Below are 15,837 nucleotides of genomic sequence, written 5' to 3'. Positions count from 1 at the left end.
CTTTTATACTTATTCCAGCCAATCGAAATCCTGGAAAAAACTGCTGTTGCGGTACAATGGGGGAGACAGCTCAACTGCAGCCTGCACCAAAGGAATAATAAACAAGCCTACGTGCAAGAAGCTCCTGCTAAGAAAAGTATGTTGTGAAATTGTAAATATTAAAAGCAGAACTACAACATAGCACAGATTGCTGTCAGAAATGGCCGTAATGTCACAGACGCAAACATGGCTCTTGCATTTTAGCAGTGCATGCGTACCTAGCATAGTGTTGCTGGCTAACTAGCTTCTTTAGCTAAACACAGCTATGTTGTTAACGATCGAAGTAGGTTTACTCAGTCTTTAAAATCGCTTTAGAAATAATATTGCAAGGTGTGTCATAGCAGTTTAATTTGCGTGCTTTGTCGCAAGTAGTACGTGGGTGGGAAGTGTGTAGGTTGGAATGCCAACATGCAACAGCAGGTAAACAGGTGACCTTTCAGTTTCAGTGCAGTGTGACAGATCTGACAGTAGTTGCTAGTTAGCTATCTTATAGATGTTTACAAAATGCGCACTGTTCATCAGCGACTGTTGCTTGATAGATTAGAGATTGAGCACGTTTGAAATAACATAATTGGCAAAAATGATTGTAGACTGGACTTGCGCATTAAAATAACGGACGACCTGATTATATTGACGACCAAACCAGTCGCGTGGCCTAACGTTACCTAATGTCGAAATTCTTTATCGTTGTTCTTATTTGTGCAAGGAATGTACGGTAATATTATTGATTTTCGCCAACTCGAGACGTACCTAATGAATTGTATCTTTCCAAGAATATATTCCGTGCAGTCTTAGAGGCTAATTGGTAGGGCCTTAAAGGCCGTTGATTATTATTAGCTGCGTTCTACAAGGCCCTCTGCGTGGTATAAATATGTTCAGCATCACATGAATGTTTTGTGACATTTAATTTGCTTTATGTTGGACAAGTCTAACCCATTGAACATAAGGAATAATATTATTGTTCAGAGCGTAATGCTTTAATTGAGCAGGTGAAAATGACAGTTTCGAGTATCACTGCTGGTTTTCTCAGTTGTCATTGTGAGTAAGGAACCAGGTTCAATACGTCTTATCAGGTTGTGTAGGTGTTTTTTAAAATAATATTACTCAGGGCAATACTCATTCTCCTTCATGTTTAATTGTTGTCTTTTTATTCCACAGCCATCCATTATCAAACAACAGAGAGAGAAATAGAGAATGGATTAAACATGGATTCAGTCCAGAATATGGTAAGCTATGAGCTATGCTTCACGTAGGCTACTCCTATAACCGCTTTGCACGTTTGCAAATAAACGTTTGAATAGATAACGAGTAATGAATGTATTTTTTTATTAATATATTTAGTACAAAGTTATTAATCTATTATCATCATCTGCAAATCATTCCTAAGCTATAACAAATATTTTTGCTGCAATGTGTGCAAGCTGCTTTTTTGTTTGTTGCCTAATTGTTGTATTTGTTTAATTATAGGTTTGAAATTTGAGAAGGTCTTCTATCACCTTTTCACTCGTAGCGGTTGCTGTGTCGCAAGACCCCACTGGACACAGCCTGCTGAGTCAATGGAGGACTCTCCCAAGTTACACATTTCAGAGTTTGGGGAGGATGAAAATGTAGAGGCGCAGCAGGAAGAGGAAGAGGAGGACGAGGAAGAGGATGATGATGACGACTACGAGGAAGAGGATATTGAGGATAAGGACACAGATTCAAATGCGTCCTGCCAAAGACCTGAGGCCAAACTGTCTGGAAACCTGAATGAGGGTATAGAACCAGTCCCTGAAGGGATGCAAGAGGATTCCGACCATGACGCTGACGTCGAATTCCGTGACTCATTCCCCTGCCGGCACTGCGAGAGACATTTCACCAGTAGGCAAGGCTTGGAACGTCACTTACACATCCACGCTTTGGCCAACCACCAGACGCATACATTTAAATGTAAATACTGCAGCAAGTCTTTTGGCTCAAAGGTTGGTCGGAGGAGACATGAAAGGAGGCATGAAAATGCAAGGTCGAGGCCTGGCTCGTTGATAAAGCCAGTGGGCTCCGTGTGTTCTCCGTTACAGACTGACGCTGCCTCTGCGGCAGCTGGCTCCTGTGCCTCAGGTTTGGCAGAGGGAGATCCTAAATCTGTCAGTGACGAGCGTGGAGAATCACAGGGCGGTCATGCCTGCAAGTACTGCAAAAAGGTTTTCAGCACGCACACAAACATGCGACGACATCAGCGCAGAATTCACGAGCGACACCTCAGGCTCAAAGGAAAGACCTTGCTGCCGTCGCAGGCAACACCGCTGAAACTGTCGGCCACTTTGTCTCAGAAGGACCCCAAGCTCGTCTGTGAGACAAAGCCAGCTGCAGTGGCAGTGAACGAGGGAGAGCAAGAGCAGCAGTACATGCTCGACATCTCCAGTAACATCTCGGAGAACCTCAGCTTTTATATCGACGGGAAGATAGTGTCGACCAGCACTGTCAGCACTTGTGAAGTACTGGAAGTCAACGCTGGAACTGCCCTGGTTAGCCTGGATGCGGTGATTCTTAATCCCGCCCAGATTGGCCAGGCTCTGAATGTGGAGGCTGCCACAGGGAAAGAAATCCCCGGTCAGCCATTGACGAAAAGGAGAACTGCAACACCGCCTCTGCTACCACAAATAAAAACCGAACTGGAATCAGAGTCAGGACTTACATCCTCTTCCTCATCTATTATGTCCTCACTGATAGAGAGTCTTCTTCCTCATAATACAGAGTCTACTGTTCTCCAGAAGGAGAAAACTGTGTTCCTGTCGCCTAAACTAAAACAGCTCTTACAGAGTCAAGATGGCCTCAGGCCTACTCTTGCCCTAATTACAGATGGCCAGAATCTATGTTCGCCACTCTCCCTCACCGTCTTACCAGCAGGATCCGGGAGGTTTAAAAGGAGAACTGGATCTCCTCCAAACACACCACAACAAAGCCCGACGCTAAACGTTGAAAACAAAGTACCCGACCAAGGAGATTCAGCGGCACTCATTGAACCGCAGTCCAAAAGTCCCTGTAGTTCACCCGCACTCGACATGTCGAGTAATGATGACAACGCTTCCTGTCAGCCTGTGGAGGAGCCAATGACGACTTCCGTCCTGCACGATGGCTGGCCTTTGATGAGCGGCGGTAATTCCTGCAACCAGCAACCTCTGGATCTCTCTGCTGCCGTCAGAAAAAGCAAAGACGAGGCGTCCGGGGAAGCGGTGTTAGATTTAAGTTTGCAAAGAAAGAACCCTGACAATTTAGAAACAGAGGGAGATGTTATACTTCAGCCCCCCACCAAAAAGAGGAAGCCTGATGCCAGCATGTTGGCAAAGGTCCTGAGAAATGAGTATGCAAACCTAGATATTAGCGGCGTAAAGCAAGGAGTGGATTTGTGTGACAATTCCGAGGCACCTTTAGTCACAGACATTGCTATAGTAACCACCTCTGACATATCAGCTGCTACTGAAGGACTTGTGTTTGGATTGGCCCTTCCCGCTGCTACACTCAATCCAACACCTTCCTCTAATCCGGTCTCCATCCAGCCTTCATCATGTACTTTTGCACTTACTGCTTCTTCTACACATACAGTACTCCCAACTGCTCCCTCACTGTTTACAGTTTTAGCACCACCCACTTGTACTTCAACCTCTGGTGTTGTGACCCCGAAAATATCCTCAGAACCTTTTGTCATCTGCACTGACAAACCGTTTAACTCAGATGTGCAGTGTAATTTGAGCACAGGCTTGCCAGATTGGGCTTCTGCCAATGCTGCAAGCCTGGTTACCATCTCACAGCCTATTGACCCAGCACTTAGTCTACACAGGCAGATGTTTCTCACCGATCCCAACATTAATCAAATGGCACTCTCCGCACCGATCCTTCACTCAGCTATCGGGTCTGAAGTTCCTTGTCCACCAGCTTTGACTCTGAACGATTCTCTTGTCAACTCCTTTAACATTACAAGCAACACTGTTTTAATCGAATGTACCATAGCCCTAGATGCCCCAGAGAACATGGTCCCCACTGCCATAACAGTACAGGAAAGCCTTGGGGAACCCCCAGCACCGGTTGAGATGGTCATAAATCATGTTGAGCAGCAACAGATTGTTTCCATGCCTCATCAAGACACTGCTGAACCTGCTTATCTAGTATCTTCCATAGCGGAATCTGTCACTCTTTCAACCACAGCTACGGTCATACCTGATTTTCCTACTGATGGAGAAACAAACAAAACCCCTGTCTCAGACGTAAAAGAGGAAATAACCCAAAAAGAGGAAAAAACTGAAGAATCGATAGATGAATCTAAGAACGCCATTGAAACGACAACCGAACCGACCTCCAATGAAACGGCAGAAGAAGCAAATGACACCAAGCCAGTGGAGACTTTCACAAAGAACTTTGTGTGCAACGTTTGCGACAAGCTTTTTCATTCTATGAAGGAGCTGGGTCATCACGTAAGTGAGCATTCTGATACGTGGCCGTACAAATGCGAGTTCTGTGTGCAGCTGTTCGACAACCCCTCTGCTTTGCTCGAGCACCGCTCATCCTTCCACGGCGTCGGCAAGATCTACATTTGCAGTTTGTGTACCAAGGAATTCGCCTACCTTTGCAACCTGAAACACCACCAGGAAGAGCTGCACCAGGGTCAGCAGTGCACCCACACAGAGGAAGAGAAGGGCAAGCTACGACCCCAGAATTACAACAGTTCAGCGAAGGTCAACCCAGAGACTATACCGCTCAAACCCCCAACGGAATCCGATCGAATTGTAACAAAAGACGAGGAAGAACTGGACCAGGCCACCGAGGAATTATTCACAACTATCAAGATAATGGCTTCTGACGGACTAAAGGTCAAAGGTCCAGATGTGCGCCTTGGTATCAACCAGCATTACCCCAGCTATAAACCTCCGCCTTTTCCCTACCACAATCGCTCACCGGCAGGCTCCGTGGCTTCAGCCACCAACTTCACCACCCACAATATCCCTCAGACCTTCAGCACTGCAATCCGATGCACCAAGTGTGGCAAAAGCTTTGATAACATGCCAGAGCTCCACAAACACATCCTTTCCTGCGCCAACGCCAGTGACAAAAGACGTTACACGCCCAAGAAGAATCCTATCCCACTCCGACACTTTGCAAAAGCCCAAAATGGAGTGTTGTCCTCTACCAACGCTACAAACGGACAGAATGCCCCTCAGATAGCGAGTCAAACCAACAGGCCCAAATCAAATCAAGAAGCCCCTCCCAAACAGAAGCTAAGTGCACTCAACAAAAGGAAAAAACAGTTGGTTCAAAGAGCCATTACACGGAGGAGTAAGTCAGACGCTTCGTCTAATAAAGTTTCCTCCGTTCAAGTGGAGGAGGAGCAGGAGATCTTTGCCTGTCCGCACTGCAGTAGGGAGTTTACGTACCGCCGGAGCCGAACTAAGCACATGGCAGTTTGCCCCATGAAACCCAAAGAGGCAAAGAAAAGAAGGGACGGAGGCGTCTCTTTCACAAAAGAAAACAACGGGCACCTTCGACGAGGAGCAGCTCAGGACGAAGAGAAAAGGCAAGCGCCCCAACAGAACACCAGAGCCCACAGTTCCAACCTGGCCAAGAGGGCAGCTATCGCACCAGAACACGCGGTTCTAGCAAACAAAAAAAGTAGAACCATCGCAAAGGGAAGCGTCCAACCACAGCAAGAGGCCCCCAAGCTCACGGCTTTGTCCGTAGTGCGGCCGGTCAACTCTCAACGCCAAGACAGTAGGGGACAGCATGGTGTCAAAGACGTCCCTAACAGCGTTACCGTAAATGCCAAACAGGCTCCCGCACAGACTAGGCAGGAGGTATCCCCACAGGCAGACACACCAGGGAGTGAGGGAGTGTCTGCCCAGGAGAAGGTTGGCGGTGAATGAAGAAGAATTCAGCCAACAGGTAAGATGCATGTGTTGGTACAGGGAAAATGTTTTTTTGTTGTAATGTTTAGAAACTGAATATTGATAAGAGTGTCATTTATCTACTAATGTTTTTTTATATTTTTGTATATATATATATATTTTAAATATCCCTTTACTTATACAAGTTATTCTTATTGAGATATATTTATTTTTCAAAAGAGACCTGTTCAACTGCAGCAGGGCAACAATGTTTCAGACAATATGTATTTACATGAACACAAACTTGAACAAGAGAAGATGCACATATTTACACAATGCTAAAAACTACTGAGTATATGTCCCAGATTGATTAATTACTCTTAGACTAATTGCTGTTCATGGGTTTTATGTAATTAAATTAAACTTTTGTCCTGTGCATGTTCTCTTTACAGGTTTCTACTGTATTAAAGTGATTTGATGTGGCGCTGCAGTAATTGGGCTGAGCAATTACCAACAGACTGCTGGAGGAGGGGAGCACAGAGAGGCGGGATGTAATGCAGAGGACTAATGGACCTTTTCCCACAACTTAATGAAGAAAATGGTGTTAAAGAAGTGAAGAAGAATGCCTAGAAAAAGGATTTGGACAATATTTGGGGCGCTTTTGTAGTTCAGTTTTATATATTTCTTGTCTATTTCAGAGACTGTTTGGAAAAGACTGCTGTGCACTTTTGTGAGGAGAGCTTCACAGGCAATTATTGTGAAAATCACAAGGTGGTTTGATTGAATACAAAATCTAGAAAACAAGGCCATTTTTTCCTGGTTATCTAAAATGTTTCATTTTGATTTTGCAGGTGGCAATCAAATGGGCATGCAATCATACTGCTTTGATCTCTGTATACTGTCTGTGCCCTTTTGTGTTTGTACAGTTATTGCATGCTAACAGCTTGTTGTACAATGTCCTGATCCAAGTATATGGAGATTTACAACCACATGTTTGAATTTGAATGATGCTTCAAGGTAAAGTCTACCATGTTAAACAAGGGAGTCCTGTATTTAATGATGCATTGGATTGAATCCATGACAGGAAAGGTGTCCATCCTGGTGCTGGTTTATAACCTGACGGGGTTAGGGTTAATTTAACTGATTGAATAAATTGCATTTAAGCACTGATTGTTAGATTAAGGGATACACATTATGATTTAAGGACAATGAGAATGTAACATTTAACAAAACCATAAATGAGAGATTATCTATAATCCAAAGATTTTGCTGTGCCATAGAAATATGATACAAAACATTTTACTGTTCTTTTTGAATTTGAATTCAGATTTAACGAACGAGAGTTAAGACTAAAGTTCGTCACAAGGTTTCAGAAACTACTTGTGATATAATTTGCACAGTTTTACCCCACATTGACAAAAATGACAATATTTGGTATGGAATACAGCTCACATGTGAAAGAGTACTTCTGTTCTATTTACTACTTAGATATTGTCATATTGCCATGGGGATAGATTAACAATATGTCGCTTGCTGTCAAAGATGGACTGTAATTTAATTTTACTTTTTCTCTGACCAATGTAGAGAACATTGTTGTAGCACAATTACATTTTATGGTAAATGTTTATCTGATATATATGATTGGAATTTATTCAAAACTGGAAGATATATGTGAAATATTATATTTAATTTGGTAAGTTGGTTTTTAGTTACAGAGGCCCTTTTGTGAGAGTCTAGCTTTCATTAACAGTGTATTGTCTGTTTGTTGCTAATTTACATGTCTCTTTTGAAACTATTTGGCCGGAATCCTCATGTTTCAAAGCGTGAAATAGGAGAAATGTTTGTTCATTTAACTCCAGCATACTAATGTGATTTGAAATTCACGGGGAAGATAAGCAGGGTGATTTGTCTATGTAATTGGTGGTTAATCAATAGTATCACAGACAAATAATATTTAGTGTTTGTATAATCCCTGAAATTAGTTCTCGGGATTAGTGCAGTCTTTTCCCTCGGTTATGTCTTTCATTCAGACTGACCTTGGAGCAGTGCGTTTTGTGGAGGGCAGAGAGAAAATAATGTGAAAACTGCTTGTAGCATCTCAATGTAATAAGTCATGTATATTTATGAATAATTTAAATCATGTATCAATATGAATGGTTCTGTGTACGATTTGCACTAATGTTTTCTTTTCTCAAAGTGTGTTAAATAAACAGAGAATGTCCAATTGGATTTGTTTGAGGAACGATATAGTATAGCCTAATATTGTAGAAACAATCATTTTATTCCGCCACTGTATTTGCTTTATGGTCCCCTCATACTGTCAATCATAAGATATTGATCATATCTTGACATCATGCGTTGCCTTACCAATTTCATACAAAATATCTTGTGAAATAATTTTACTATTGTCCAGATGGTGGTGCACTTTCCATACAAGACCGATGCTGTCAACAACTGCATGCAATGGAGAGATATTATGACATCCCTAATACAATGACAGGATATTTGCCTACAGTTGTGCCTACATTAGATGATTTAGAGTTGTATTATTCCTTGTTATGTGTTGTTCCACAGTTGGCCTCCATGGTTTATGAAGAATGAATTTCCATGGTGTAGCAACCCAGGGGACTTGAAGGCCCAATACACAATAAAATAGGACTCAGACACTTGGCGTTGTTCCTTTACTAATAGATTTCAGGGTAAAGGTAGTGGGACAAACTTTAACTCAGGTTTCTTCCCGTCCGTGGTCTGTTGTCCTTCGTGGGGTGTGGTTCTGTGGAGGTAAAAGCAGAGTAAAAGGTCAGGTGTTTCCAGCCAGGCTCTTGTTTGGGCAACGCTCCTCCAGTTTTGTCTCTCTGGTCCTCTCTCTCCCCCTGCGGCCTTGGGCTGGCTCCCTTAATGCCCTCCCTTGATGGGGAGGATCCGATGGGCTCCAGGTGTGACCACTGCCATGTGCCAAGTGGCTGTTGCATTTCGACAGGCAGATAGACTCCTTCTATCACCTCCCCTAATTTCAGTCTATGTACCCGCCTTCGATGGCGGATTGGCTGGTCTGACTCCCCTTGGTTTGCTACAATGGTTCTAAAATGATCTTTAAATTCAAGAGTTAAAAGTAGCACGTTATATTCTTCCTCACTACTTACGTTTCAATCTCTTGACGTCCTCACGTCACTGATTCTACAAGATATTGTTTCTTTTTGATTGCATCAGTTTCCCTCTCAGCGTATATTTCCCCATTTTTTCAGTTACCTGTTTTTATCGGAGTAGTCTGCAGGATGTCAGTCATTTATTAATGAAAGGGACACAATGTTTTCTTTTTCATGTCTGTGACACTGCCATGAATAACTTGAGTTCTAATCGCGGGCCGTATATTCTAAAACCCCTGCCACTTTGCTGCACGTGTCCTCCGAGATTAGTTTTTTTCTAACACATCTGTCATCCTGTTGATGGTGTTAGCTCGAGATGAGGCACGCTTGGTTGCAACGGGAGGCAACTTTGGGGAAAGCTGGAATAGGCTATGTAAACACACACAAAAACAAACATTAATCAACCCATAATCATTAGTTCGATGTAGGTTATCAACTACAAATAAGTTAGTGACGCTTTAGGACAATAAGGAGCTTCTTCACGCAGGGGTCAATCTTGGTTCCCACCTTTGGGGGGGATAAGCCCCTAGATAAAACCTATTATTTTTCCTGTGACCCAGCAAAACTAGGGGGGTCTGAGGGCATGTTCCCCCCCAGAAGAAATGTTTGAAAATATTATTTTTAGCACTGTCCTCTAGTGGGTTTTAGGAAGAGAAATTAACAAATGTAGATTTAAAATATGAAGATTTGTTTAATTTTATATAATAGTAATTTTTTGGGGGGGCTAAAATAACTTTTGGGGGGGCTCCATTGGGCTAGACACGCCCACACCATGGGTAATGCCATACTAGTATGTCCGTATGTCATTGCACATTGCACCTTATAGAAATATGTCAGATGAAGTATTGGGAACACGGTCCTACAGTATGGAGGGTGTTTGATTTGGAGGAGGTAATCACAGGAAGCGCCAGTGAAAGCGCAGGTTGTTTATGTTTTCCCCAGCAGCGCTGATTACGTGTTTCCCAAGCCGCTCGTGCTTTCGTCTGTCACAGTGACATATCGCCGCAATTCCCTGCCTCCCTACCCTGCGTCACAAACTGCAAATGTCCTATTGTAGCACTCCTGTCACTGTGCAGCCGTAGACTGATAGACAACCCTCCTATGTGGAAAGAATACACTTCATGGTTATGCTTAGGAGAGACTGCTACAGGGCCTCATCCTATTCACTGACTTTCAAATAATATCCATGGTTGATCTGTGATTTATCACAGATGCTGCTGTTCAGGTGCTGTTGGTGTGAAAGAAGTTATACGTGCATTCGATCGATTTTTTTTCCAATCAGCTGTGCTATCTGTATCCTTGTCATTTCCAGACAGGAGGGAGCAGAACAGGTTTACCTCTGGCTTTAGATCTCCTACGCGATGGCAGGAGCCTGTCTAGCGGAGGGGTCAAATGGTTGAGTGGTTAGGGAGTCGGGCTATTAATCAGAAGGTTGTCGGTTCGATTCCTGGCAGTGAAAATTGACGTTGTGTCCTTGGGCAAGACACTTTACCCTACTTGCCTCAGGGGGAATGTCCCTGTACTTACTGTAAGTCGCTCTGGATAAGAGCATCTGCTAAATGACTAAATGTAAATGCAGGAGACCACTGTCTGACACCCCACTGTCAATTCCACACATTAGTTACCATGACAGCAATTGAAAACGGTTAAAGTGCGTTTGACCACCATCTAACTGGGCACTTACAGGAGCGATCTATTGGTGGAATGAGACAAATCAATGGTGGTTGGGACATCAACTTCACCCAAGCATTTGACTGTAGTTTATGTTACGTAATTCACCCATGTATCTTATTCAACCAGCTTGTGTGGACGCCCTCCTCAATTTCGGTCTGAATCTGAAAAATTGTTTTTCCTTCAGATCCCTGTCTCTGAGAATATGAGATTATCTCTCGGTGGTTGCCAGCAAAGTACCCAGAGATTATGGCTGGCACATGACATCTGGAGTGCCAATGTGCCATTTCACAGCCTGCAGACATTTCAGAGTTCACATACTTCCCGCGTTCACAAAACGGAACACTATGTTATCTGATTAGTGTCCTACCCCAAAGCTAAACTGAAGCCTCCACAGAAGAAGATAAAATTAGAAGGGGGGGACCTGGTGGTATGGACCGGAGGCTATGTCCCTGACTCCTGAATCTAAATGATGTCTGCGGTGTGGACGTATCTCTGTCTCACTGCTTCTCTGTCACCACTGATTATTCATTCAACATCCTGACTGGCCCGAAATGCTATGAAACAGACAAATCCTTAAATTACACACTTCTGACTCATATACAGTCAATTCCCAAAGATTCAATGTGTGATTTCTCTTTACTTATCTACAGAAATGTTGTTGTAGTTTTCAGTAGAAATCTTCAGTTGGATCTATTTGGATACAGAAAATTCATGACTTACTGGAACACAACATGAATGTTAACATTGGCAGGCTGTACGGTCTTTGAACATCAATAGAATCTGAACAAACAATTCTAGGGTTTCCCTTTCTCTCTGGCCTGTGGCTTTAGCATTGCATGAGAAGCTGCTCTCTCTCCTTTCAGACGCTAAGACGGCTTCTCCTGCTTCTCCAAGCAGGATTTTTCTGCTCCCGAAGATAAAGAGGACTCTATACATCAAAGACGGCCCCAACACTTGTGAATATCTGAGAGCGTCAGTGTATGAGAGAAAGAGAGAGAAAGGGGAGGGGGGTGGTATCACTTTGTTAATCTATAGGGCAAAACTCTGGGAGGGAGGGAGGGAGGGAGGGAGGGAGGGAGGGAGGGAGGGAGGGAGGGAGGGAGGGAGGGAGGGAGGGAGGGAGGGAGGGAGGGAGGGAGGGAGGGAGGGAGGGAGGGAGGGAGGGAGGGAGGGAGGGAGGGAGGAAGGGGGAACAAAGTGAAAGAGAAATAAATGGTTTATCAGCTGTGCATCTAACCTGTATATCTATGATGTACAGGCTCAGCAGAGGATGGAGAGAGAGAGATAGAGAGAGAGAGAGAGAGAGAGAGAGAGAGAGGGAGAGAAACAGCAGAGAGAAAAATAGAGAAACACAGCAGCCATCAACTGTCATCAACAGGATCACACTGAGCCAGTCACTTATACACACACACACACACACACAGTAGCACACACACACACACACACACACAGTAGCACACACAGACTCACACAAGCCTGCACTAACACACCGCACACACTCACTCTCGACACACACACACCCTGTGTGTGTGTGTCGAGAGTGAGTGTGTGCGGTGTGTTAGGGTGTGTGTGCGAACATCAGTGGAGGGGAGGGCGTGTGTGTGTGTGTGCTCACCGCAGCGTGTGCTGCGCTCTCTTCTTCTTGTACTGTGTTGGCTGTTCTCTCTGTTCTCTCTGTACTGACTCTCTGCTCCGCGGCAGCAGCTCACAGAAGGCGCACAGATCTCAGAGGAACAGCCACAACACAGCCAGGACTGGGGCAACTTCAAAGGGACAGGGAAGGTAACACTGATCTCCAACCAGCTTGAGATCACACGACAGGTTGGACCCAGGGTTGCCTGTACGCAAGACTCCAGCGTGTTACAGGGCTGTGGGTCTGGATCGTTTCAGCGAGGAAGGGGAGCTCCAGACAACTGTTCCAGACGCCCACCCTCGTCCAGCTTCTCGGCTGACCTTTGGGACCCCCTCCCTGGGCACAGAGGAAGGACGCTGTCCACTGAGAACCGGAGACATGGAGGATACGCTCACCTGCAGCAAGGCCACCTTCTCTCAGGTGTTTGGTCGCCAGGGTCAACTCATGCAATCCAGTGAGTATCCACAACCACATTTGCAAGCACCAAACCTGCACAAACCCAGATTCTTCATCTGGAAGAAAGTTTTTACTAAATATTAATGTCAGATTTACAAGGTGTTTTCAGTGGGGATCCTGCCTGGAGTCTGCCGTTGCAGTTATATGTTGTCCAAATCTGCAAAATGCCACAATAAACGTTCTAGAAACGTTCAATTTTCCTGTTTCTTCTATACTGAGTTTTGCTGGCTAATGTGTATTTTGTTGCCTCGGGTCCTTTAATGTGCTAGGGTTAATTAAACTGCTTCTTCATCCCACAATGTGTTGCTTTTAGTGTTAAAACCATTAGTCGTGTCTGAAAAGCCAAGGAAAACTAAATGTGTGACTCTCTTCTTGTTGAACATATCCATTTATTTATTTTATTGTTTTAATATAAAAACGTATTATTATTTTACATCATATATGTTGTCAAACTAAAGAGGTAGAATACACAGTGCCATTACTGGCTGTACTCAGCAGTCCTATTCTTCCCCTCTCAAACTAGTATTTCACGGATGGCATCTTTGACCACAGATCCATTAGAAAGCTGTTTCTAACAGCCTGTTTGTGTTGTGTTGATTTTTTGTGTTGATTGGTGCAGATTTTCCAGCTGAAAAGCTAAGTCTGTTTGTGTGTGTATGCGTGTTTGTTCGTAATTGTGTATTTCTTAGTGTGCTTTCCATCAGCAAGGCATACAATTGTTATCTCACATAAATTATTATAGATATCATTATTATAGATCCTTTTCCTAACTCCTCCTCAGTCTTTGCACTTCGTAGACATGGAAGGTGTCAAATTATGCGGTCGTTCCGAAAGCATTTCTCTCTGAAAGGTTCTGTTGAACGGTTTAGGAAATTAAGTTTTTGTGGCCAAACCATTAGCTAAGGCTAGCCAGTCTCAATGTCACTCAAAGACCTGCGTACGTTTACGTTAGCAACTACAACACAAGTCTGGTTCAGTTCATTAGCTAGTTAGCTTTTGGGAGATAGCTAGCTAAAACTGTCGTAAGAGAGACGAGCTGCTGAACAGAACTACGCAAGCAGGACGTAGCCTATAGGTTTTGTGTGAAATCTATACGCAGCCGTAGGCCTACAGGTAAGTTGACAAACCCGTTTGGCCCTTTTTTCTGAAACAGTTTTAAAGGTTGTTTATGGTGGTAATTATGGGATTACATAACATCTATTAACTACACATGTAGTCTAAAAATATCTGCTGATTTCTGCGGGTTTTTTTTGGTTTTTAATTTTACCCCGACGATATGATAGCTAGCGTCAATAGGCTATGCCTAATTAGTTAGCCTAGGAATCATTTATTTGTGTATAACCAGATTCTTGATATTGGGTAGGCTACATGCTTTACTTTTGGCGCATCGAATCTTCAGGCATCTACCTATTCTATCCGATTCTATCAGGTGTGGCCAGTGTTCCTGGGGCCCTTTGTAAGCGTTCCTACAGCACAGGCAATCTGGCGCCACTAGTTCATAAGATAGTTCATTATTTTAATCAGTTTACTATTTTATTTATATAGTGTCCTCCTTCATTCTTTGCCAAGTTGTTGATAGTTTTTTTTATTTATGATCAATTGGTATTTAAATATGAAAGGTCTTCTCTGAGTAAAAAAATTATCTTGGCTGGGATTACCAACCAATTAGTCCAGTAGCATTATCATGCTGTAAATGCAATCTCTCAAAAAAAATGTTGGTCTAAATAGGACATTCTCCTGTAAAAAGAAAGCAAGTTGTGGGGGAAAAAACTCCACCAGGGAACAATCATCTCAGCTTCTCTAAATGATTTTCTCTCTCCTCTGTGACCTCATTTATTCCAGACTCAATGAAACCCACTGAAGCTTATTTCTACATTTGTATAATTCCATCTGCCAAGCATTGATAGGTCTCCTAATTGAACCAGTTGTGCAGTCGTTTGCTTCTGAGCCCTGTTTAAGGGGAGTGCACAGCATGCAGAAGTACTGGCAGTCAAGGTGAAAACGAACAAACAGATGCTTAGACAGAGAACCTGGATGATGCCTGACTTCTTGTCTTTATCCTCTATAAGCCAGATAAATCATCATAACCACATTGTCAACATACACTTGGCTGTGGCTGCCTTAAGGACACTTGTGTGAGTAAAGATGGCTTATTGTGGAAGTGTTTGTTTGTGTGTGTTCTGTTTTCTTAAGAATAGACCTTTCACTTTTCTTGTCATATTGTGTCATTGTGGATTATCCCTTCCTGTTGTTGGCCTTCAAAGAGTTTGACTTCAAGTCAAACGGGAGTCAAACTGATTTGCATCCTCTCAGTGACTCTTGCCTGTTGTGGCTTGATGAGAGTGTTTGGTACAATAGACCTCACCGTCACTCTCAGAAAGTGATGGTGACATTATCATTCTCTGTGTAGTTGCAAATTATGGTCTGTCAGTCTCTGTCTCTTTCTCTCACTCTCTCTCCCTCCCTCACTCTGCATTGTCTATGCTCTTTGAAGCCTTGGTCGTGATCTAGTGTGTGTGTCTGTTAGTGTGTGAGAAACAGAGCAAGAGAAAAGTAACGTGTTTGAATAAGAAATTGCTCTTTTTTTTTCTTCTTCTTTCTGTTCTCGGTGTCACCGTCGCTTGGGAATCAGCCAGAGCAGCACCCCCTTCTAACATCTCAACAGTAATTACAGAGCTTGTATAGTTGGCTGTCAAATGCCACTGTATCCTGCTCTGAGCAGCAACCCTTCTTCCTCAGCGCAGAGGAGAATATGTATGATGTGGGAGTTGCATGTAATGACTGGAATATTAACAACCCCAGATAATTAACTTGACGGTGATGCGATCGCCAAAAAATTAAAAATAAAAACGTGTTTTTACACAGACATGGCCTGCCATGAAGAACCTTCATGCTCAACGCTGCCCATCTTCTTCCCAGCTCTGTTCTCTGATTGGCTCAGAGTCTTTTATCCTTCCCCGGGGTCGTGATGTCTGTGGGGAAATGTGTAATGCTCCGCAAGTCTGCTTTTCAAGGTCTGAAATCGGGTAAAGCAGTC

General features: G+C 43.5%; 1 protein-coding gene across 2 annotated transcripts; it reads left to right on the top strand.

Moving 5' to 3' along the window:
- prdm2a (PR domain containing 2, with ZNF domain a) lies at positions 1-8,120 on the top strand. Of its 2 annotated transcripts, none has more exons than XM_084680885.1 (4): positions 1-136; positions 1,198-1,265; positions 1,507-5,949; positions 6,344-8,120. In XM_084680885.1, the coding sequence occupies exon 3, from the start codon at positions 1,596-1,598 to the stop codon at positions 5,928-5,930; it is 4,335 nt and encodes a 1,444-aa protein (XP_084537011.1). In that variant the 5' UTR covers positions 1-136; positions 1,198-1,265; positions 1,507-1,595; the 3' UTR covers positions 5,931-5,949; positions 6,344-8,120. The 2 variants fall into 2 exon arrangements, with proteins under 2 accessions (XP_084537011.1, XP_084537012.1); XM_084680886.1 differs by lacking the exon at positions 1-136 and adding an exon at positions 1,054-1,077.
- Positions 8,121-15,837: the final 7,717 nt, after the last annotated feature.

Source organism: Hypomesus nipponensis, chromosome 18 (genome assembly GCF_054491055.1).
Source record: "Hypomesus nipponensis isolate SF chromosome 18, ASM5449105v1, whole genome shotgun sequence".
NCBI lineage: Eukaryota > Metazoa > Chordata > Actinopteri > Osmeriformes > Osmeridae > Hypomesus > Hypomesus nipponensis.
This window is presented reverse-complemented; position numbering and strand designations above follow the sequence as displayed.